This window comes from Myotis lucifugus, unplaced genomic scaffold (assembly GCF_000147115.1).
Source record: "Myotis lucifugus unplaced genomic scaffold, Myoluc2.0 scaffold_13, whole genome shotgun sequence".
In the NCBI taxonomy this organism is placed as follows: Eukaryota; Metazoa; Chordata; class Mammalia; order Chiroptera; family Vespertilionidae; genus Myotis; species Myotis lucifugus.
The window spans coordinates 15231384-15257443 of record NW_005871061.1 but is presented as its reverse complement, the minus strand read 5'-3'; the positions used below and the strand labels follow the sequence as shown (position 1 = coordinate 15257443).

Below are 26060 nucleotides of genomic sequence, written 5' to 3'. Positions count from 1 at the left end.
AAAGACCCTGAATAGCTGCAGCAATCCTGAGAAAGAAGAACAAAGTAGGTGGGATCTCAATACCAGATATCAAGCTGTATTACAAAGCCACTGTTCTCAAAACAGCCTGGTACTGGTGCAAGAACAGATATATAGATCAATGGAATAGAATAGAGAACCCAGAAATCAACCCAAACCACTATGCTCAATTAATATTCAACAAAAGAGGCATGAACATAGAATGGAGTCAAGACAGTCCCTTTAAGAAATGGTGTTGGGAAAATTGGACAGATACATGAAAAAAATGAAACTAGACCACCAACTTGCACCATACACAAAAGTAAACTTAAAATGGATAAAGGACTTAAACATAAGACAAGAAACCATAAAAATACTAGAGGAATCCACAGGCAGCAAAATCTCAGACACATGCCAAAGCAATTTCTTCACTGATACAGCTCCTAGGACAATGGAAAATAAGGAAAAACTAAACAAATGGGACTACATCAAAATAAAAAGCTTCTACACAGCAAAATAAACCATAAACAAAACAACAATAACAAAAAGCCCACTGCATGGAAGAACATATTTACAAATATTATCGCCGATAAGGGTATAATCTGCAAAATTTACAGAAAGATAAACAATCCAATCATAAAATAGGTAAAGGACCTAAATAGAAACTTTTCGAAAGAGGATATACAGAAGGCCAAGAGACATATGAAAAAATCTTCAAAGTCACTAATCATCAGAGAGATGCAAATCAAAACAACAATAAAGTACCCTCTCACAATTGTCAGATTGGCTATTATCAACAAATTAACAAACAAAAAAATGATGGTGATGATGTAGAGAAAAAGGAACCCTTGTGCACTGCTGGTGGGACTGCTGACTGGTTCACCCACTGTGGAAAACAGTATGGCGTTTCCTCAAAAAATTAAAAATGGAACTCCCATCTGACCCAGTAATCCCACTTCTAGGAATATATCCCAGGAAATCAGAAACACCAATCAGAAAGTATATAAACAGCCCTATGTTCATAGCAGCACTATATATATGACCAGGGGCAGTGACGACCAAAACAACCAAACGACAGGTCGACATGAGGTTGCATTGCCTAGAGAGCGGGCTGAACTGCTGACCTCTCTGTCCCTCCCCAGCTCCTGCAGGCGGTGGCTCGCTCTGGCCTCTCGCAGGTGACGGCGTCTCCCTCCCGCCTCCTGCAGGCAGCCTCCCTTCTCACATTGGCACTGGGGGCTCTGTCCCACCTCACGCAAGCAGTGGCAGCTTGCACAGGTGCAGGCAGATCCCAACTGCCTCTCGCGGGGGCGGGGGGCTCCCTCCTGCCTCCTGAAGGCTGCATTGGCTCACTCTGCCTCCCACAGTTGCAGGTGGCTTGCTCTAGCCTCAGGCAGTTGGGGGCAGCTCCTACCCACCTCTAATGAACTGTCTCTGCCCAATGTAGCCAGTGAACAAGCCTGATCAGGGGGTAGGGCCGGCCAACCTCGTGGTGCCTCCCCCTGCCGGACTGCCCTTGATTGTACTCTCCCATCCCAATCAATAGCAGGCCACACAGAGCCTGGACCCTTCCCGACAGCCCCAAATCCCTGGGGTTGAGAATTCTAATGGCCCAGCCCAGAGAGTAGAGGTGCCTGACAGGAAGGGACAGGGACCACAGGCCTCCAGGGAGCACAGCAGAGTTGGCACGGAGAGGGTCTGCAGAGGGGGGAGGAGGTGAAGCCAGCAGACATCAGCCCAGAATCCAGCCCTTCCCCCGAGCAGGTCCTCAACTCAGAACCCCAGCCAGAATTGGAAGCACCCGAGGGAGGCTTCAGGAAGCTCTACACAGAGCTGCGTGTTGAGAACGAGAGACTTAGTGAGGCTCTGACCTAGACATGCTGTGGCTGGCGCAGCTCAAGGTGGAGCTGGAGTGTGCCATGCAGAGGCAGGAGCGCTTTTCAGAGAAGCCGGCCCTCCTGGAGCTGGAGAGATTTGAGTGCAGGGCCCTGGAGCACAAGGTCACTGAGATGAAAGAGGAGCTGAAGGGCCTGTCTTACTTCCAGGGTGACAACCAGTGCCTCAAGGACGAGAACGCAGCCCTGATCTGCGTCATCAGCAAACTGTCGAAGTGATGCCAGAGGACTTGCCCCTGCACTCGCATTTATACAGCCGCTTCTGCTACACGCACCCCTTCCCCTGTGTGAACATGAATGACAGGGCTGCTGGGAAGTCTCTGAGAAGCCATAGTCTCCCCTCTGGACCTCCAGGCTGGGAGGGGAGGACAGAGAGCCCAGGAGCTAAGGGGGCCAACTGAGGCCAGGATGGAGAGGGGAGGCTGAGCCAGGTAGGGGGACCAGGGCTACAGGCAGGACCAGGAAGGAGCCAAGGACCAGGAAGTACCAGGAGCAGTAGCCAGGACCAGAGTGGCCACCTGGAGATACCCTCTCATATGTGTTGCCACCAGTCACCCCTCCCACCCCTGAGCAGGGATCCGAGAATGTGCCAAGCATCCCACCGACCTGGGCTGGGTGGGCCTGTATATAGGGTCCATGTGCAATAGGGAGGGATGTCTTCTATTTTTTCCTGCCCTCTTCCCGACACTGGAGGAGAATGTATTTTTGAGCATGGCGGGGCGGTTGGTGGGGCTGCAAGCAGTGGTGGGCTACCACACGCGTGATTTTGTGTGCTAGGGCCCTAGTTTATAATAGCTAAGATTTGGAAACAGACCAAGTGAACATCAGCATATGAGTGGCTTAAAAAATGGTGGTACATCTACACCAGTGATTCCCAAAGTGGGCGCTACTGCCCCCCGGTGGGCGCTGCAGCGATCCAGGGGGGCGGTGATGGCCACAGGTGCATTTGGGGGCTATGAGTAACTGCTATTAACATTTAAAAAAATTAATTTCCAGGGGCTGAGTAATATTTTTTCTGGAAAGGGGGCGGTAGGCCAAGTAAGTTTGGGAACCACTGATCTACACAATGAAATACTATGCTACTCTAAAAAAGAAGGAACTCTTACCATTCTCAACAGCATGGATGGACATAGAGAGCATTATACTAAGCGAAATAAGACAGTTGGAGAAAGATAAATATCATATGATCTCACTCATTTGTGGAATATAATGAACAACATAAACTAATGAAAAAAAAAAATAGATCCAGAGAAAGAGTAGCATTGAGCAGACTGTCAAACCTCAGAGGGAAGGCAGGGGATGGTGGGGAAGTGGGTAAGACATCAACCAAAGGACTTCTATGCATTCACATAAACAATGAACACAGATTCTAGGGGTGTGAGGGCATGTGCTGTGGGGTGAAAGTGGTTGGGAAGAGGTCAATGGTGGAAAAAGAAGACATATGTAATACTTACAATCAATAAAGAATAAATAAAAAATAATTGTAATTTTAAAAATATTATGTATTTTATTTTTATTGTTATTTTATGTACTTTTTTCATAATTTTCTTCCTTGCTTCTCCAATTTTGATCCTATTTTTCTTCTCTTTTCCCCACTTTAGTTTTTTTCTTGCCTTTATTTTTACCCTTTTTAAAAATTGATGTTCTTTATATGATTCATCGATGTATTATTATCGTAGTCTCTGTGGGCTTACTAGGTGTACCGGTTAATAATGTGGATTTTGTAATCAAAGAAAACATGATAATTTCAAGAGAAACATCAAAAGTGCTTTGTTCAAAGTAATGTCCATCGCTAGCTACACATTTTCCCTATCTTTCAGGTAATTTGTGGATACCGCCCCAATAGAACTTTTCTTGTTTTGAGGCAAACCATTCAGAGACCCAATCTTCCACTTCTTTGTATGTTTTGAAGTGCTGCTGAGAAAGTCCATGTGCCTTCAATCGGAACAAGTGGTAATCTGAAGGAGCAATGTCTGGTGAATATGGTGGGTGGGTTAATACTTCGCAGGCAAGATCTTTTAATGTGTCTTTAACTGGTTTTGAAGTGTGTGATGGTGCGTCATCATGAAGCAAAATTACTTTGTTGTGTCTTCTGGCATATTCCGATCGTTTCATGATCAAAGCGTGGTTCAAATTGATTATTTGTTGTCAGTAGCAATTAGTATTAACAATTTCAGCTTGTTTTAGAAGCTCATAATACACCACACATTCCTGATCCCACCAAACGCAGAGCATTGTCTTCTTTCCGAAGCGATTTGGCCCTGCAGTCGATGTTGATGGTTGACCTGGATCAATCCATGATTTTGTGCATTTGGGATTCTCAAAATAAATCCACGTTTCATCACCAGTCACAATTCGATGCAAAAAAGACTTTCTTTCATGCCATTGAAGCAACATTTGCTGATGACTTTTCGGTTTTCCATTTGTCTTTCATTCAGTTGACGTGGCACCAATTTTCCTTCCTTTAAAATCATTCCCATTGCTTGTAAATGATTGGAAATTGATTGCTGAGCAACATTTAATCTCTCTGCAAGTTGTTTTTGAGTTTCACATGCATCTTCATCCAATAATGCTTGTAACTTTTTCAGTTGACTTGGACGTTGTCTTTCATATAGAAATCGTCACTTTTAAAGTGTTTAAACCAGCGTTCACAAGTATCTTGAGATGGAGCATGTTCACCATAAGCTTCCCAAAGTATTCAGCAGCACTTTTCTTCAAAATAAAGTAATGAATTAAAACTTCCCACAAATGCTTTTTTTTTTGGCATGAAATTCAACATTTTGAAGTGTAAAAATATCTGTGATGTTAACACCTTCAAAGAATTTGACATATGAAGTTTTGAAGCTTGCTGTCAATACAACAAAATAACATACATATCAAATCGCATATATATCAACATAGGTGTAACTCCATCTGTTGAAAAAAATCCGTATTATTAACTGGTACACCTAGTAATTCATATATCTAAATACTGCTTCCCTGCTCCTTCTCCATTCCCTCTTCTCTTTCTGCGCTACTCATTTTTTTTTTACTTCTTTTTTTATCTCCTCGCTTGTTATTTTCTTTCCTTAATTTTTTAATTAGTTGCAGTTATTAAATTCAGGCCTATCTGCTCTCCCCTTTATTATTCTTTTTAAATAAATAAATAAATAAATAAATAAATAAATAAATGAAATTATTTTCTTCTTATTCACTCATTCTCATTCTCCCTCCTCTGTACTAAACCGTGGTCCTTCCCCTATTCATCCAATTCCTTAACCTTATTTTCTATATTGAAGCTCTGCCTCTACAGATTCTGCACCCTTCCCCCCCTTTTTCTGCTTTTTTGTTTGTTTGTTTGTGCTTTTGGTTTATTTTTTTGTTTTCTCCCCATGTATTTTCTTCCTTTTTTCTTTTCTTTTTTTCATTTCCTGCTATCATTTTTGCACTCTTTTCTCTCTCCTAATTCTCTTTCCCTGGTGATCACTTATATTGGGGTTATAGGTGTCTTGTGTACATTTTTGTTCTGTTCCTTTTGTGTTGTCTTGTTGTGTTTTATTTTGTGCTGTTCGGAAAGCACCCCCACAACAGTTGTCATGATGTGGTAGAGAGTGAGCTAAATAATCAGAGACCCTGAGAGGAGACTCCATCCACAAATGGGACAGTAACATTCAAGATCCAACTACATCAGTAGAATACAAATATCTCAAGTAGGGGCTATACCTAGAATTCCCAGCCTAGAAGACCTGATACATAAGACCAATTCAAAAAATATGGGTGGCATAGAAGTTTGAATTAATACATAGAAATAATCACAAAGGATCAGCAAAATATGGGGAGACAAAGTAACAACTCCTATATGAAAGAAAAGAATCACCAGAATAGGTATTAAAGGAAATGGAGGCAAGCAATTTGTCAGAAAAAAAGTTTGGAGTAAAGGTTATAAAGGTGTTCAAATGGCTGGATGAGAAATTAACCAACATGTGTAAGAATCAAGGGGAAATGAAGAATGACATAGATGCAATAAAGAACACAATGGAAGGTTTCCACAGTAGACTAAAGAAGCTGAGGACCACATCAGCATGTTCGAAAACACGGTAGAAGACACCCAAGCAAAATAGCAACTGGAAAAAAAAACTTAAAAGCAGGAGGAGAGTCTAAGGGAGCTTTGGGATAACACAAAATGAAACAACATCCGCTTAATAGGGGTGCCAGAAGGAGATGAAACTGAGTAAGGCATAGAAAACCTGTTTGAAGAAATAATGACAGAAAACTTCCCTGACTTTAGGAAGAAAAAAGTCACACAAGTCCAAGAAGCACACAGAGTCCCAAACAAAATGAAACCACAAAGACCGACACCAAGACACATTGTGATTAAATTGGCAAATGCCAATGACAAAGTAAGACTTTTAAAGCCTGCAAGAGAGAGTTACCATTAGACTATCAACTGATTTCTCAAAAGAAACATATCAGGACAGAAGGGAATGGAATGAAGCATACAAAGTAATACAAAGCAAGGGATCGAATCTAAGAATAATCTATCCAGCAAGGCTATCATTCAAAATTGAAGGTGAAATCAGGAGCTTAGCAGACAAAAAAGGCTAGGGGAGTTTATTATCACCAATCCAGCAATGCAAGAAATGCTAAAGGGACTGCTGATAAAAGAAGAAATAGAAAGGGAAGAAGGAACACAGGCATAAAGAATAAAAATGGCAAGAAACAAGTACCAATCAATAACCTTAAATGTAAATGGATTAAAAGCAATCAAATAACATAGGGTGACTCCATGGATAAGAAAAAATTATACACACACACACACACACACACACACACACACATGCTGTCTACAAGAGACCCGCCACCAAAGAAAGGACAGACACACACTGAAAGTGAAGGGATTGGGAAAATTTTTTAAGGCAAATGGAAATGAAAAAAAAATTAGCTGGGGTAGCAATACTTATATTGGAAAAAAATTGATCTCAAAGTGAAGGGCATGACAAGAGATAAGGAAGGCCACTTCATAATACTAAAAGGAGGATGTAACTCTGGCAAACATACATTCACCCAATACAGGAGCCTCCAAATACATAAATAAAATTCTGAAAGATATCAAAGGAAAGATCAACAGCAATACAAACATAGTAGCAGACTTTAATACTTCATTGGTATCACTGGATCATTCCTCTAGACAACAATTCAGGATAGAAATAGCAATCCTAAACAACTCACAAGATCAGATGAAATTAATTGACATCTTCAGAACATTTCATCCCAAAGCTACAGAATGTACATTCTTCTCAAGTGCACATGGGACATTTTCGAAGATAGACCAACTATTAGGACACAGGGTAAGTCTATGCAAATTCAGAAAGATTGAAATCATATCAAGCATCTTCTCAGAACACAATGGCATAAAATTAGAAATTAACAACAATAAAAACAATCAGAAATAATCAAATACATGGAGGCTAAATAGCATGCTATTAAACAATAAATGTGTTACCAAAGAAGTTAAAGAAGAAATAAAAAACATTCTGGAAATAAATGAAAATGAAAACACAACAATCCAAAATCAAAGGGACACAATGAAAGGAGTTCTGAGAGTGAAGTTCATAGCACTACATGCCTACCTCAAAAAAACAAGGAAAACTTGCAATAAATTATCTAACCGTACATCTTAAATAACTAGAAAGTGAGCAACAAGAAAAGGCCAGCATAAGTAGATGGAAGGAAATAATAAAGATCAGAGCAGACATGAATGACATAGAGACCAATAAGAAAAAAAAATACAAAAGATCAATAAAAATAAGAGCTTGTTCTTTAAAAGGATAAACCAGACTAATCAACCTCTAGGCAGGCTCACAAGAAACAAAGAGAGAGGACTCAAATAAAATCGTAAGTATAAGAGGTTAAGTAACAACCGACCCCACAGAAATACAAAGGATTGTAAAGAAATACTACAGACAACTCTATTCCAAAAAAAAAACGGGACAACCTAAAGAACATGGACATATTCCTAGAGTAATACCACCTTTCAAAACTCAATCAGGAAGAATCAGAAACCTGAATAGGATGATAACTACCAATGAAATTGAAGCAGTAATAAAAAATCTTCCAGCAAATAAATCCCTGGTCCAAACGGCTTCATGGGAGGTTTACCAAACATTCAAAGAAGAACTAACATTGATCCTCCTCAGACTATTCAAAAAAAAATTCAAGAGAAAGGAACACTTCTATGCTCCTTCTAGGAAGCCAGTATTATTCTAATCCCAAACCCAGATAAAGACAGTACAAAGAAAGAGAATTATAGGCCAATATGCTTGATGAATATAGATGCTAAAAATCCTCAATAAAATATAAGCAAATCTCATCCAGCAATACATTAAAAAGATCATACACCATGACCAAGTGGGATATATTCCAAGGATGCAAGGCTGGTACAAAATCCGCAAATCAATAAATGTGACACATCACATAAACATATTGAAAGACAAAAACCACATGATCATATGAATTGACACAGAAAAGCATTTGAAAAAATCCAACACACTTTTTTAAAATAAAAACTCTCAGCAAAGTTGGAATAGAGGGATCATACCTCAACATAATAAAAGCCTTATATGACAAACCTACAGCCAACATCATACTCATTGGGAAAATACTAAAACCATTTCCCCTAAAAACAGAAACAAGACAGGGATGCTTACTTTCACCACTGCTGTTTGCATAGTATTGGAAGTCGTGGCCATAGCGATCAGATAAGAAGAAGAAATAAAAGGTTTCCAAATTGGAAAAGAAGAAGTAAAACTGTCATTATTTGCAGATGACATAGTATTGTACATAGAAAACCCTAAAGACTCCATCAAAAAACTACTAGATTTAATAAATGAATTTGGCAATGTAGCAGGATACAAAATTAACTCCCAGAAATCTATGGCATTTATATACACCAATAATGTAAATAAAACATTCTCTTTCATAGAAAGAGAAACTAAAAAAAAAAATCCCATTTACCATTGCCACAAAAAAATTAAGAAACCTAGGCATAAACTTAACTAAGGAGGTAAAAGACCTGTACAAGACAGAAAACTACAGGACGCCGAAAAAAGAGATAGAGAAAGACATAAACAAATGGAAGACTATACCATGTTCATAGATTGGTAGAATCAAAAATCATTAAAATATCCACACTACCCAAAGCAATCTATAGATTCAATGCAATCCTCATTAAAATACCAACGCCATATTTCAGAGACCTAGAACAAACTCCTCCAAAATTTATAAGGAAAAAAAAAAGACCCCGACTAGCCGCAGCAATTCTGAGAAATAAGAACAAAGTTGGCGGGATCACAATACCACATATCAAGCTTTATTACAAAGCCACTGGTCTCAAACCTGCCTGATAGTGGCACAAGAACAGACATATAGACCAATGGAACAGAACAGAGAACCCAGAAATCGACCCAAGCCATTATGTTCAATTAATATTTGACAAAGGAGGCAAGAGCATACAATGGAGTCAAGATAGTCTCTTCAATAAATGGTTTTGGGAAAATTAGACAGATACATGCAAAAAAATGAAGCTAGACCACAAAATTACACCATACACTAAAAAAACTCAAAATGGATAAAAGAGTTAAACATAAGATGAGAAACCATAAAAATCTTAGAAGAATCCACAGGCAGCAAAATATCAGATATATATGATAGCAATATCTTTGCTGATACATCTCCCAGGACAATAGAAACTAAGGAGAAAATAAACAAAAGGGACTATATCAAAATAAAAAGCTTCTGCACAACAAAAGAAACCATCAATAAAACAACAACAAAGCCCACTACATGGGAGTACATATTTGTCAATGTTACATCTGATAAGGATTTAATCTCCAAAATGTATAGGGAACTTATATAACTTAACAAAAGGAAGGTAAACAATCCAATCAAAAAATAAGCAGAGGTCCTAATAGACACTTTCCCAAAATAGACATACAGAAGGCCAAAAGACATATGAAAAAATGCTCAATGTCACTAATCATCAGAGAGATGCAAATCAAAATGACAACGAGGTACCCTCTCACACATGTCAGAATGGCTATCATCAACAAATCAACAAATGACAAGTGCTGGTGTGGATGTGGAGGAAAAGGAATCGGCGTACATGGCAGGTGGGAATGCAGACTGGTGCAGCCACTGTGGAAAACAGTATGGAGATTCCTAAAATAATTAAAAATGGAACTTCCTTTTGACCCAGTAATCCTACTTTTAGGAATATATCTCAAGAAATCAGAAACACCAATCAGAAAGAATATATACACCCCTATGTTCATAGCAGCACAATTTACAATAGCTAAGATTTGGAAACAGACCAAGTGCCCATCAGCAGATGAGTGGATTAAAAAAGGGTGGTACAGCTATACAATGGAATACTACACTGCTGTAAAAAGGAAAGAACTCTTATAATTTGCAACTGCATGGATTGACCTGGAGAGCATTATGCTAAGCGGAATAAACCAGTCGTAGAAAGATAAATATCATATGATCTCACTCGTTTGTGGAATATAATGAACAACATTAACTAATGAACAAAAATAGATCGAGTGACAGAGAAGCATCAGACCGCCAAACCTCAGAGGGGAGGCAGGGAACTAGGAGGGCAGGGTGGTAAGAGATCAACCAAAGGACTTGTATTCATGCATATAAGCATAACCAATGAACACTGACAGTAGGGGGGTGAGGGCCTGTGCCGGGTGGCAGGAGCAGGTAGGGAGAGGTCAATGGGGGGTGGGGAGGGAACAGAGACATATGTAATACTTTCAACAGTAAAGAATTTAAAAAAAAACTTTTTATAGAACTAATTCTTTATCATCTCCTCTATCTCTTCAGACATTACTCTGGAATTATAATGAACCTCATCAGTTTATTTAACTTAAACATAGCTTCCTTGAAAATGATTTCACCATCAAACCAAACAAGTTCAAAATTATGTAAAAGTTCAGATTGCCACTTCTCAGATAATAACAAGAAATCTCAGCCTATCTCTATATTTCTTTCTAATTGGACCAATTATACTGCAAATTCTAATAGGTTTTCTTCTTTTCAAGACATCCTGCCATATCTAAGTGTGTCAGCTACATGGCATGATGCTCTTGAGTACTAGAGTAGGAATCAAAACCAGGAGTTTCAATTCCACTTGGGAATCAGTCATATCATTGATTTTCTTGACACTCACAATATTTGTCTAAAGATGGAAAGAAAATAACCTGTTCTGATTGTCCCAATTGTTGTTCTAAAGCATTTTAAAACAGTAAAAAGAATATAGCAATGAGTGGATGGGTACCAGCAACCAATTTTTCATTTTAATCATATCTGGACTTGAATAAGTATATTGTGATGTGCCTTTATTAACAGCCTAATAAAAACCAGCATAAGAAATCTAGAAGTAAATTGATCTATTGTACAAACTTTGGCATAACCATCACAAGTTAAATTAGGAAGGAACTGTGTTCAATGCAGGGGAAGGGGAGGGAAAACACTGAATTAGGAGACTGGATCTCATTTCTGGCTGCACCAATCAGTAACTTGCTATGGGAAGATGAGCAAATGAAAGATTTCTCTGGGGCTGTTATTTGTAACATGAAGAGCTTGACCTATTTGGTTTTTCTGAACCCTTTCAATTATAAAGATGATTGCAGCCTATCCCATCAGTCTTTCTTCAACAATGAAATGGAAAGAAGAATCAGCCTTTAGTCTATTCATTATAAGCAGTGATTAGTATCAAATGTTAGCTTTGGAAATGAGATAATATCTTAACATTCAAATAATAATGCTATTTTATGTTATTAAAATTATGTTATTAGTGGTTCTCAACCTTCCTAATGCAGTTCTCAACCTCCTTTTAATACAGTTCCTCATGTTGTGGTGACCCCCAACCATAAAATTATTTTCGTTGCTACTTCATAACTGTAATTTTGCTACTGTTATGAATCGTAAATATCTGATATGCTATATGTGTTTTCCGATGGTCGCGACCCACAGGTTGAGAACCGCTGCTCTAGAACATACAATTCAAGAAAAGGCAGAGCCTTCTTCACTCTGCTGGGTGCTGTATGTGTAATAGGGAAATGAATCCCGTTTCAGATTGATGGCATCCAAGACCTAGAGCTGACTATCACAAAGTTCCAATTTCCTTTTCCACTGTTTTTACTGTACTTTGGAAGTGGCTAATCTGAATCTTATTTATATAGTTACTAATACTCCAACCATAAGAGCCATTCACAGTCAGAAGCTTTGCTCTGGGGGTACTATGCCCTAGCACTGCGGGAAAGAACCAGTGACAACCCCCAATATTAAAGGAATCAGCAGCTACTCACTGTAATAGAAACTGATTTAAAGTAGTGGTCCCAGATAGGAATCTCTGAGAGTGTGTTAAGGGACGCTGGCAAAAAACCCTCGGTTTAATTATGTCAGCTGAAACTCAGAGCGAAGGCAGAGCCCACGCCCTGAGGGCGGACCCACTCAAGAGATTGGACACCACTCAGTCTGACTTTCCCGCCCCAGTGTTAAAGGGATGGTTCTCATGATGTCACCAGGAACTCAAGGCCCACCCAGATGTGATGTAACTTCCTGTAATTCGAGTATATAATAAGCTCCTTTTTTTCAATCTTTAATTTCTTTATTGATTAAGGTATTACATATGTGACCTCATTCTCCCCATAAACCACCCCCCCCCCCACTCATGCCTTCACTCCCCTGTTGTCTGTGTCCATTGGTTGGGCTTATATGCATGCATACAAGTCCTTTGGTTGATCTCTCCCCCTTACCCTCTGGTGCTGGCTCTCTCTGTCTGTCCTTCCACGAGAGGGCAGACGCACACCCAGCCCAAGCTTTTAATCTAATTTTGTGTCTGTCCTTTCATTTTTTCATTAATTCCGAAAGCACCTCCTAACTTATACAAACCATTTCACGTCTCTCTCTCCGTGCGGGACATGGAGAAGAGACCCCAGCCTGTCATAGGAGTGGGTAGGGGTAGTGAGTGGTTGCTGTATTTGATCCAATATACCAAGAATTGAATAGCATACTGTTTTATACATTAAAAAAGGGAAGAAAAAACATGCTTCCAACTAATCCATGGCAGTGATGTATCTCAGAGAAGTTAAAATGTGAATAAATGATCAGAGAATCTATGAAATACTGTAATATATATTGGGTTTTGTCATCCACTTGCCTGAATATATTTATCAAAGTAGATACTTTTTGACTATTAATAATTGTCCCAGTAGTCTCCAGTATTATGTACAATGATAGAAAACATTACTAAAGGAAAAATGGGCATTTTCTGTTGGATAGTATGTCATTTAACAACACTTCAGCCTCTTCCTAGAATGGGTGGTTTCTGACATTTTTCTTCCTTCTATTCCTTTTTTTTTTGGAGGCAGAGGTTTAGTGTATTAGGCTAAGGAATGTAATTCCTTGGGTTAACAGGTAAACAAATACCTGTTCTCTGAATTCATAGCTAATCCCCCTCTTAGCATGCTATGGGAGACATGTGACATCATTATTTCATAAAAAATAATAGATGCATTAAACATTTACCAAGCAAAGTTGCTAATCTAAGGACCTACTCAAATCCCGTATTGAATGCGAAGGTTTTATTGTCATCAATCCCACCGACTAACTGCAGCTCACTGTTGGGTAATATGAGCATTTCTAACAATGATAGTACTGCCCATCAAGTAGTCAAGCATCCCAAAGCAGCAGCACAGTAGCTTACAGGGCCACTAGGATCACTAATGCACATGCTAGGTTGGCTTGTCACACTTTCATAAATTCAAAGTTACTGTTTATCCCTAAAACTTTGAACTACTGAGGGGATCTCTAATAAAGTCAGATGTAGGGTACTGGCATTTCATTCCCTGAGTGGACATCCACTTAAGTAGTAGACTGGCTGATGTGCCTCACTCCTGATCCCTGTGTCCATATGAAGGTCAGGGTACATTTGAGGAAAAGTGAGGTAGAGACTGGGTTTAACACTGGAACAGATGCTTTCCTAGGATTAAAATGAGGTGGATACAGTGGAAAGCTGGAGCTCTGTTGCTGTACTTTGCCCCACAGGGCTGTTTGCAAGGCAAAGGGCCCCCAAAACAAGGAAGTGAGGTGTGCATATCAGGATAGGAGCCTGCTGGGGAATAAGGCAAAAGAGGACCACATGAGTCATAACTCCTATTCTTGGAACTACCATGTTGTGGGGAGGTTTCTTCTAGCACTCCTTGAATATGGTGTGCCTCTCACCCAACTTATAATTAAGACAACCTAATAATTAATTACAGCCAAGAAGAGGCTATCGCAATACCATTTAAGTTAAAGACATCTGTCCCCTTTCCCTTTCCTTCCCTCCAGGTCCTCAAAATACCAGAGAAGAGAGAAATGGGAAGGGCAAGGGACAAAGAGCAAATCATGTCTCTCTCCTCACTCCACAATCATAAAGTCAAGCTTTTAGCAGAAGCTGGAGGAGCAGAAGAGGAAAAGGTGAGCATAAAGCGAATACAACACTAAAGTTTTGAATGGAAGAGAATCGATAGTTTTTATGCTCAAAGTGCCTACCTATAAAGGTAAGAGATCTGCCTGTCTCTAAGGGACAGAAGTTTAGATTGTCGCTGTAGAGTGGCTATACAAGGCAAGGTCTTTTTATATATGAGACTCGTGTCTTATGTGACCTGAAACTCTGGTGCAGTATTGCCATGGAACCCTTAGGATTCTACCAGGTCCATTAGAAGAACTCTCTGGCAAATTAATTCTAACAAGGAGCACTGATTAATTCTGAAATCCTATATGTGTCTTCAGTGCAATCATGGTTAAACAGCAGCATATTTGGAGGTTAAACAGAACATCACTATCTAGACACTGCTGTTTATAACATGCAGATTTATATTAAAGCTATGGTACAAATTATTCTACAAGTGAAAAAAAAGGACCCATCAGTCCTATAGTACCCAGTCTCTGAGGGAATGTCTGAAAATGATGAACTGGCACTGGAAAAGGAAGCTGATGAGGTAACTTATCGTCAAGATTCACAGACTGCTGGCATGAGCAGGAGAGACCCACACTGGAGCCAAGCCCACTTCTTTGGGAATATACAGGCTGAAACTCTCCATATTGTTACTATCCTAACCTGAAAAGAATAACTGAGATTACATAGGACTTATAATCTAAAAAAGAGCCCAGCTGACACAGAATTAAGTTCACCAATAATTTAAAAACAACACAAACAATATAATAAAAATTTTAACATAAATTATCATATAATGGACAAAGTGATACCTGCCTGTAGAAGTCAGACCTTCCTCATCTCTCTAGTAGCTCATAATACCAACTGCATACAATAACATACTTTGGCCCCATTTAACTTATTCTCAAGAGATCCCTAAAAGAAATATAGAGAAAGCCTGTGGGAGTCCCAGGAAACCACCCTCATGTGGCTGAAGGGAAACTTCATATTTGGCTCCTCCCCCAGGAAGGTGTGGGATGGGTCTAGCAAAGGGAAAGTCTGGGAAGATTTGGATGGAAATGTATTGAGCATGGCTGGGAGATGGCTACAAGGCCACCCCATTCCTGCCCCTCATATGTCTATGCCCACCTCCTTTCCTTACTGAATTCCCTCATCCCTCAAAGGGCAAAGTTCTGAATTAGTGACTAGAGTGCCATCAATGGATCATGGGAAGCTAAGTGAAATAGGAGTTTCCCTAATAATCCTTAAGAATCTGAGTTTTTGCCTGTAAGAGCGATAAGTAATTTCCAGGAAACTAGTGATCAACTGTTAAATAACTAAGACATTGAGCATCTTTTGCAATCATTATCTCTACCCACAGTTGTTGACATGCTAGTTCCTGCCATGGGCTGTGAACTCAGAGATTTCCAATGTAGCTTTATATAGAGGGGAACTGCATACCTCTTTCTTTAATTTCTCTTTTAAACAATTTCCACAATAAACAAATTTAAATGGCAGCATGAGAATGAGAGGTATTATCTAAAAAGGAATCTCTGGACTTGGATCTAAAATCCTTGGACAGGGAGACTACAAAATGGCAGCGAAGTGAGTAGACAGTAAACTGACACATTCCCAGAATCAAACTGGAAATACAAATAAATACAGAAGAACCACCCTGAAATATCAACTGAGGACTAGCTGGAGAGAACCCTGATAACCAAGGATGGAAACTGGAGACCATATAGAGATTCATAGGAAGTGCAGAGGCGCGCGAAAGGGCTGGTCGGGCTCCCACAGACAGCAGCTGAAGTCCTGGAGGGATATCTACAAACATATTGCTACAAGAGATGTCTGAGATTTGCTGCCTATGGTTTCTTCTAGGATTTTTATGGTTTCATGACTTACACTTAAGTATTTTATCCATCTTGAGTTTATAGCCCAACTGCCCATGAGTAGATGGTGTATAAAAAGCTGTGGTACATTTACACCATGAATACTATGCAGCAGTAAAAAAAGAAGGCTATCTTCCCCTTTGAGAAGACATGAAGGGAGCTGGAGAGTATTATGCTAAGTGAAATAAGCCAGTCAGAGAAAGAGAGTAGCACATGATCTCACTTATACGTGGAATCTAATGAACACAATAAATTGATAAACAAAATAGACCCAGAGACATAGCAGCATGGAATAGACTACTGAATCTCAGAGGGAAGGTGAGGGTGGGCGGGTGGGTGGGTGGGAAGAGATCAACCAAAGAACTCATATGCATATGAGATTATTATGTCAAATGGTAATATGACAATAGGGTGTTGAAGGCCTGGGGTGGGAGATGGGGGTGGGCTAGATGGGGTCAATGAGAGAAAAAAGGGAACATATGTAATACTTTCAACACAAAAGATTTAATTTTTAATTTTTTTTTAAAGAGTGGTTGCCAGAGATGGGGATGGGAGATGGGTAAAGGAGTCAAAAGGGACAGATGATTACTAGAATTAGTGTGGTGATCATATTGTAAGGCATAAAAATGTTAAATAACTCTATTGTACATGTGAAAATAATATAAGATTGTATATCAATTATACTTTAAAAAGAAATTTTAAAAAGGTACAAACTTTTAATTATAAAATAAATAAGTCATGGAGATATAATATACAGCACGGTGACAGTGACTATAGTTAATAATACTGTATTACATATTTGAAAGTTACTAAGAAAGTAGATCTTAAAATTTCTCATCATGAAAAAAAGAATACAAATTGTGTGATGATGGATGTTAACTAAACTTATTGAGGCAATAATTTTACAACATATACATATGTCAAATCATTATGTTGTGCACCTAAAGCTAATATAATGTTGTACATTAATTATATCTCAATTTTAAAAATCAATGTTAAAAAAGAAAATAAGTGAAAGACATAAAGGGAGATTTCACAAAAGGGAATATACAAATATCAAATAAGCACATGAAAAGTTGTTTGACATAATTATCCATTAAGGAAATAGAAATTAAAATGTGATATCCCTACACACCTATCAGAATGACTCAAACAAAACATAGTAACACCACCAAGTGCTGCGAGTATGCAGATTACTCAACCACTGCTAGAGGAAACGTAAAATGGTAATATGTACAATGACAAATTAGTTTGCAGTGTCCTAAAGAAGTACATATATACTTATCATACAACCCAACAACTTTACAATCCCAGAGAAAAAAAACAACTTATGTTCATATGGAAGCTTGTACATAAATATTTATAGCAGCTTTATTTGTAACAGCCCCAAACTGGAAACAACACAGATGTCCCTGAAGGAGTGAATAATTTTTAAAAAAATGTGATACATCCATACCATAGAATACTACTCAGAAATGAAAAAAATGAACTACTGATATACACAACAACTTGGAGAATCTCAAGAGCATAATGCTGAGTGTAAAGAGCCAATATCAAAAGGTGTCATATTATGATTCCATTTATAAAACATTCTTGCAGAGACAGAATTACAGAGGTAAGGAAACAGATTAGTGATTACAAAAAGTTAGAGATGGTGGGTTGGGGAAGGGGGAGGTATGACTATTAAGAAAGAATTTTGTAAAACTGATGAACAAAAATAGAACCAGAGTCACAGAAGTATCTAACAGACTGTCCAACCTATGAGGGAAGGAAGGGGGTGAGGGGGTAAGAGATCAACTAAAGGACTTCTATGCATGCATATGAGCATAACCAATGGACACAGACAGTAGGGAGATGAGGGCATGTACTGGGGGGTGGGGGCGACCGGGGAGAGGTCAATGGGGGAAAAAGGAGACTTATGTAATACTTTAAATAATAAAGAATTAAAAAAATAATTTTGTGGTAGTGAAAAAATTCTGCATCTTTATTACTACTGGTGATTATAGGATATAAACACGTGATAAAATGACATAGAATTATACACAGAGTGTGTACCAATGTCAGTTTTCTTTTTTGATATCCTATATAATAAAAGGCTAATATGCAAATCGACTGAATGGTAGAACGACCGGTTGCTATGATACACAATGACCACCAGGGGGCAGACACTCAATGCAGAAGCTGCTCCCTGATGGTCAGTTCGCTTTCACAGGGGGAGCACCACTCAGCCAGAAGTTGGGCTCACAGCTGGCAAGCGCAGCGGCAGTGGTGGGAGCCTCTCCCACCTCCAAGGCAGTCGGACATCCCCTGAGGTGTCCTGGACTGTGAGAGGGCACAGGCTGGGCTGAGGGACCCTCCACTCCAGTGCACGAATGTCACACACTGGGCCTCTAGTTGTACTATAATTATGTAAGATGTAACCATTGGGGGGAACTGGGTAAAGGTTACAAGGAGACTCTCTGTATTTTCTGTGGATCTATAATAATCTCCAAATAAAAGGTTTAACAACACATAATGCATCCTTGAAAGTATAACTTAGACTTAGAGCATGAGATTTCTTAGAACTCAAGTCAAAATAAATACATCGTTCATTAATTAAAAATTAATGGCCTAGTATATAAGTGTTCATAGCAGCTTTATTTGTAATAATCCCAAACTGGAAACAACCCCAATGTCTAAAAAACGAATGAACTATTGGTACATGTAGAATGGATGTATCTGAACATAGTAATGCTTAGTGAAAGGAGTCAGACAAAAGAGTACATAATGTATGACTTCATTTATAGAAAATTCTAGAAAATATAAATGAATCGATAGTGACAGAAATCAGATCAATCATTGTCTGGGGATGCTGTTTGTGGAGACAGGTGAGAAGAAGGAATTATATGGAGCAAGAACGAACTTTTGGGGATGATGAATTTGTTTACTATCTTGATTGTGGTGATGGTTTCATATACACTGAGTGGCCAGATTATTATGACCACCTGACGTTTGTAGGCAAATTAGGTATAATTTTGCGCTGAAGTTGCTAGAGGGCCAGGCCATTATAAATAGGAAAGCATGTTGTTTACCACAACAGTAGAAGTGATTTTTTTCTGAAGATATGGGTAAACAATGCAATTTAACAGCCTTTGAATGTGGGATATATATTATTATGAGTGGCCAGATTATTATGACCACCTGATGTTTGTAGACAAATTAGCCATATACTGCATCATATGGGATATGGAAGCCGAAGGCCTGTTCGAACACCTTTGCTGTCTGCAGTTACTAAAATAAAATGCCTCCAATTCTCACAGGAATACAAGGATTGGACAGTCGAGCATTGGAAAAAAGTCATGTGGTCCGATGAATTACATTTCCAGTTGCATCATGCAGATGGCAGAGTGAGAATTTGGCAGAAACAGCATGAAAGCATGTACCCCACATGCATGAGTACAAACCTTCAAGCTGGGGGGAGCAGTGTTATGGTTTGGGGCATGTTTTCCTGGCATGATTTGGGCCCTTTAATTCATGTGGAACAACATCTGAATAGCACAACATACCTAAGTATCATTGCTGATCAAGTTCATCCTACCATGTTGATGGCGTATCCCAATGGAGATGGCTTCTTCCAACAAGACAATGCACCATGCCACAGTGCTCGTATTGTGCAGGAGTGGTTTCAAGAACATGAGGGAGACTTTACCTGCTTAGGTGGCCCCCACAATCACCAGATCTCAATCCAATTGAGCATTGTGGGATGAAGTTAAAAGAGCCATCAGGCAGCTGGTTCCACAACCATCAAATCTCACAGAACTGGACAGTGCTACTCATCAGGCATGGTGTCAGATTCCTCGCATCACCTTTCAACATCTCGTGGAGTCAATGCCAAAAAGAATCACCTCAGTATTGAAGGCAAAAGGTGGCCCAAGGAAGTACTGATGGGGTAGTCATAATAATATGGCCACTCACGTTCAAATATATACTATGTTCAAAGGCTGTTAAATCGCGTTGTTTACCCATGTCTTCAGAAAATAATCACTTCTACTGTCATGGTAAACAACCTGCTTCACTATTTATAATGGTCTGGCCCTCTAGCAACTTCAGCGTGAAATTATAGCTAATTTGCCTACAAATGTCAGGAGGTCATAATAATCTGGCCACTCAGTGCATATCCAATATAATAAAGAACTAATATACTAATTAGACTGAACAGCAGAACAACCGTCCAACCTTCTGGGCGACCGTCTGGATGACCTTCCAGATGAAGCCAGGGCTGCGAGAGCCGAGGGTCCCTCAGCTGCAAAGGCCGAGTCTCTTGCACGAATTTCATGCATTGGGCCTCTAGTATATATATTTACCAAATTGTATACATGAAATATGCATGGTTAATGGTATATATATGTATACATATATAAAAGCTCAGCAACCTTTATGGTGGAACAACCGGACGACCAGACTAGCCGGTTGCTATGACACACACTGACCACCAGGGGGGCAGACGCTCAATGCAGGACCTGCATCCTGGTGGTCAGTGCACTCCCACAGCAGGAGTGCCGCTCATCCAGAAGCTGGGCTCATGGCTGGCGAGCACAGCAGCAGTGGTGGGAGCCTCTCCCACCTCCGTGGCAGCACTAAGGAGTGGCGAGCCAAGCAGTAAGGAGTGAGCAGGCTGGCGGTAAGGAGTAGTGAGCCAAGCAGTAAGGAGCAAGCAGGCAGGTGGTATGGAGTGAGCAGGCGGGCGGTAAGGAGCAGCGAGCCAAGTGGTAAGGAGCGAGCAGGCGGGTGGTTATGAGTGAGCAGGCAGGCAGTAAGGAGCGAGCAAGCAGGTGGTTAGGAGCAAGCAGGTAGGCGGTTAGGAGTGAGGGGTCCCGGATTGTGAGAGGGCACAGACCAGGCTGAGGGAATTTTGTGCATTAGGCCTTTAGTGTCAATTATAATTCAACTAGAGGCCTGGTGCACGAATTCATGCATGGGTAGGGTGCTGAGGGGGGTAGGGGAGGGTTGGGACAAAACTGGCTCCCCAGACAGGTCATGGGACACCCTTGCTGGCCCAGAATCCTGATCTGTCCCACTGACATTAGCGCTGCTTGTCAGGAACCACCTGGTGGCCACTTTTATATTGTTTTTTCCTTGTGGAGCATCTAGGGAGGGGAAGCAGCTGCAGTGCCTGAGGCTGACTTCAAGAGCCCATCAGTGCTGTCAGGACCATGCCGGCAGAGCCAGTCCTTCAGTGCCTGTCCATCTTCTTCAAAGATTGGACCTGCAGGAGGGAGTGAGTGGTTGGCACCGAGCTGGTGGGCCAGTGAGACGGGTAGTTCAGCTGAGTGGCACTCCCACTGTGGGGGCAGCTACTGCGTTGAACGTCTTACACCTGGTGGTTTGTGTGCATCATAGCGACCAGTTATTCAGGTCGTTCTGGTCGTTCGATTGTTTGGTCGCTTAGGCTTTTGTATATATAGATAAGGTTTAAAAACTCAGTAGCTTACACAAATCCGTAATAACCATGGAAAAGAACATTCCATTTACAACAGTAACAGAATAATACTTAGGAACAACCTTGAGCTCTTAGACCTTGAGCTCTTTTACCCCTGGGTTCCTCTCTATCTATCGAGATAAAAGCCCCTATCCTTAAAACTTCAGCCATAAAATTTTACTTCTGAGATAAAATTTCATGTCCCTCTAACACATCTGACATCCCTTGTTTAGTATCAAGTGTTATTTTCATGGTACACAGGAATGCATCTTTATATAATGGCTACCTCCTGCAATGCAATTTAGAAGTTCAAAGCAGTTCTATAGAATTTATACCGCTGCCTTGTGCTTTCCCATCCCTGCTCTCCTTAAATAGCCTGTGGACTAGTGTAAAGAGAGGTGAAGAGGACTGTTCTCACAGAGTGGGGAGAGGAGTTCAGGTAAGTATTTTCTTTGGTAGGAGAAGTAAACCATTTAAATTAGTGTCAGTATCTATTAGCTTCCTCCACACTTTCTCTCTGATTAGACAGAGTAAGGGGATGATGTCAACTATAACTTTCCCTGAATGCTTCCTATGAAACAAACACTTGCTTCCCCTTGCTAAGAGGACAAATGTCAGTTCAGCAGAGTCCTATGGAAAGGAGACCTGCACAGATAGGCCAACATACAGGGATGTGAATCTAGCCCTCAATCCATACAGTAGTTTGTTAGATGCCACTTTCAGAGTTCTTCACAAGGGTAACTTTTAATTGCTAGCAATGCATACCGTTTGGGAATGCAGATTTCAAACATATATCACAAAGGTAGGCAAATCTGTGAAAAAAAATTTTAAACTGCCAACATACTTACAGTTTTTTCATTATTTTCAAAAGCTTCTCTTGCTTCTTCGAATGTGCAGAATTCTTCTTTGCATTCACGCTCAATATTTCCCTGTCTTATTTCTTCAAAAAGTCCATTAGCTCTTGGGTAGCGTTTTAGTACCGTATTTGCTTTTCCTCCCGTGAGGAAAACTAAAAAGAGATACAATAATAAGCATACACTTTTAATAAAAATGTGTAAAGTTAATATACAAGATGAAAACTGCTAGATACTCTTTAGAATACAGAGCCAACATCCTAAAGCTCTTTCTGTGTGAGTCAGGAATGAAGTAGCATTTAGCTCCAAACCATCACATCTGCCATCTTCCTCATCAAGTTAGTATGTCCTTTCAGTAACAGGTGTTCTGGGCAGGGACAGTGATATAGTTTACTATGTTATATTCAGACTTTAGCACGTTCTTGCCAACCATGGGTGTTTAAATATAGTAACAATGATACCACCATTGGTATCATTGGTACTGTTCTGTTGGATAGCAGCAAACAAACCAAAATCCAGTCTCTAGATCAGTGGTTCTCAACCTTCCTAATGCTGCGACTCTTTAATACAGTTCCTCATGTTGTGGTGACCCCCAATCATAAAATTATTTTCGTTGCTAATTCATAACTGTAATTTTGCTACTGTTATGAATCGTAATGTAAATATCTGATATGCAGGATATATTTTCATTGTTACAAATTGAACATAATTAAAGCATAGTGATTAATCACAAAACAATATGTAATTATATATGTGTTTTCCGATGGTCTTAGGCGACCCCTGTGAAAGGGTAGTTCGACCCCCAAAGGGGTCGTGACCCACAGGTTGAGAACCGCTGCTCTAGATGATCAGTCTTTATCCCTTAACTAAAAAACACAAATAAAACTCCAACTGACCTAATCATATGAACCAAGAGGAGCTTTACTTGTATGAAAAAGAAGAGGTGACAAAACAACATCAAGAAATTAAGATAAATTTAGCCATAATTCATTCCAAGGAACACTAATAATAATTTTGTTCTAAATTCACTTAAGTTAAATATATTGAGACAATATATTCAACCCCATTACACTGTCCTTCAGAAAAAGAAAATTCTGCATGACTCAGAGGCATTTTATATAAACATTCAAAATGCACATTTATGATATCCAATAAAATAAAGGCAGGAGATACACAGTTATGGGGAATTATTTTTACATACTGATTCATTTTATTTTTTTTATTTTTTTAACAAGTTAACAGTTTTTGGTTGCTTGTTTGTTTCTAAAACATTTCTATTGATTTCAGAGAGGAAGGGAGAGGGAGAGGGAGAGAAAGAAACATCAATGATGAAGAGAATCATCGATAGGCTGTCTCCTGCATGCCCCACACTAGGGAATGAGCCCCCAGCCTGGGCATATACCCTGACCAGGAATCAAACTGTGACTTCCTGGTTCATAGGTTGACATCCATGCTGGCTGAACTCATTTTAAAGTATACTTCAATAACATTTTCCTAAAAGTGTCATGTTTGTTTGCAGAGACACTAGAAATTAATCTCCACTACTGCAAAAAAAAAAAAAAAATAGAAAATTCCTTAATCTGATACACTTCTAACATGGGGAAAAGCACATTACAGATCCTTCAAGATATTTAAAAACGTCTATATGTTGCAAAGAATATATTGAAGTAAATAAAAAACAGTGAATGTTCTTTTGAAAATAACATTATCAATGAATTTAAGGTTTACCTCATTATAGAGATGTATTTACTTTATATGAGATATAGATTTATTACTGACTAGTGGCCCGGTGCACAATATTTGTGCATAGAGCGGGGTTCGCTCAGCCCAGCCTACACCCTCTCCAATCAGGGACCCCTTCCTGTATGTCTGACTGCCAGTTTAGGCATATCCCTCTCGCAATCTGGGACTGCTGGCTCTTAACTGCTCACCTGCCTGCCTTCCTGATCACCGCTAACCACCTCTGCCTGCCTGATCACTCCTAACCACCTCTGCCTGCCTGTCTGATTGCCCCTAACTGCTCCCCTGCTGGCCTGATTGCCCCTAACTGCCTCTTCCTCGCTCCGCACTCGGAACCTGGGCTTCCCTCCCTCTGGCAAGCCACAGGCACCCAGGACCCGGGCCAACTTCACCCAGGCCAGCCATAGACACAGGGGATCGTGGGTGGGTGGCTTTGCCTAGGCTGCAGCTGCAGGCACCAGGGACCACAGGGCGTGCGGCTTGTCCCTCTCTTGGACCAGAGGCACAGGCGCAGCTGCTGGAACCTGGGACCCTGGTGCGAGTGGCTTATCCCTCTCCCAGGCCAGAGCCTGGCTGGGCCCCATTCCTCTCTACCCAGTGTTGAGTGTCTGAGCCAGTATGGTGTGATGGCATGAGGGTGTGATGACTATTTGCCTATAGCTCTTTATTATATAGAATTTTAACTTGTCACGGTCTATTTTCAAGTGGATATTATACCACTTCACACCTTGTATAGAAACTTCACTGTAACAAAATTTCATCTTTCCCGGGCAATCTTTGTGTTATTGGTGTCATGTATTTTACTTTCACAGAGGTTATAAAACTGACATTACATTATTATTTTTTTAAATAGTTAATTATCTTTAAATATATTTAAATAATAAGAAACTTCTATTATATTTTTTCCTATGCATTTACTTTCTTTGGTGTTTTCCATTTCTTGGCATAGATCAGTGATGGCGAACTTATGACACGTGTGTCAGAGGTGACACGCGGACTCGTTTTATTTGGTTGATTTTTCTTTGTTAAATGGCATTTAAATATATAAAATAAATATAAAAAATATACATCTTTGTTTTACTATGGTTGCAAATATCAAAATATTTCTATATGTGACACAGCACCAAAGTTAAGTTAGGGTTTTTCAAAATGCTGACACGCCAAGCTCAAAAGGTTCGCCATCACTGGCATAGATCATTCTTTCTATCTGGAAAAATTTTATTTCTGCTTGCAGGACTTCTTTTAATATTTTTTACACTACAAATCTGCTGGTGATAAAAAATTCAACCTTTTATATATGAAAAATATATTTTAACTATTTTTAAAAATATTTTCACTCAGTCTAGAATTATAAATTGAGAGGATTTTCCCCTCTTGTGAGTACTTTAATGATGTTGCTCTACTATCTTCTCCCTTACACTGTTTCTGATGAGAAATCTTTTGTAATCCTTATGTTTATTCCTGTGTATACTGTGTCTCTTTTCTTCTGACTACTTAAAAGATTTTTCTTTTCATCATTGGTGTTGAGCAATGTGATATTTAAAAAATATATTTTATTGATTTCTTTTTACAGAGAGAAAGGGAGAGGGATAGAGAGTTAGAAGCATTGATGAGAGAGAAACATCAATCAGCTGCCTCCTGCACACCTCCTACTGGGGATGTTCCTGCAACCAAGGTACATGCCCTTGACCGGAATTGAACCTGGGACCTTTCAGTCCGCAGGTTGATGCTCTAGTCCACTGAGCCAAACCGGTTTTG

The 26060-nt window shown here is 39.8% G+C and overlaps 1 protein-coding gene across 1 annotated transcript in view; it reads right to left on the bottom strand.

Annotated features, from left to right (window-relative positions):
* Positions 1-26060, bottom strand: part of PRRG1 (proline rich and Gla domain 1) — a 166280-nt gene that overhangs the window by 47053 nt on the left and 93167 nt on the right. Inside the window, exon 4 of the mRNA XM_023750460.1 lies at positions 22557-22746. Within this exon, the coding sequence (XP_023606228.1) occupies positions 22557-22746 (190 nt within the window). The remainder of the gene's footprint in view (positions 1-22556; positions 22747-26060) is intronic.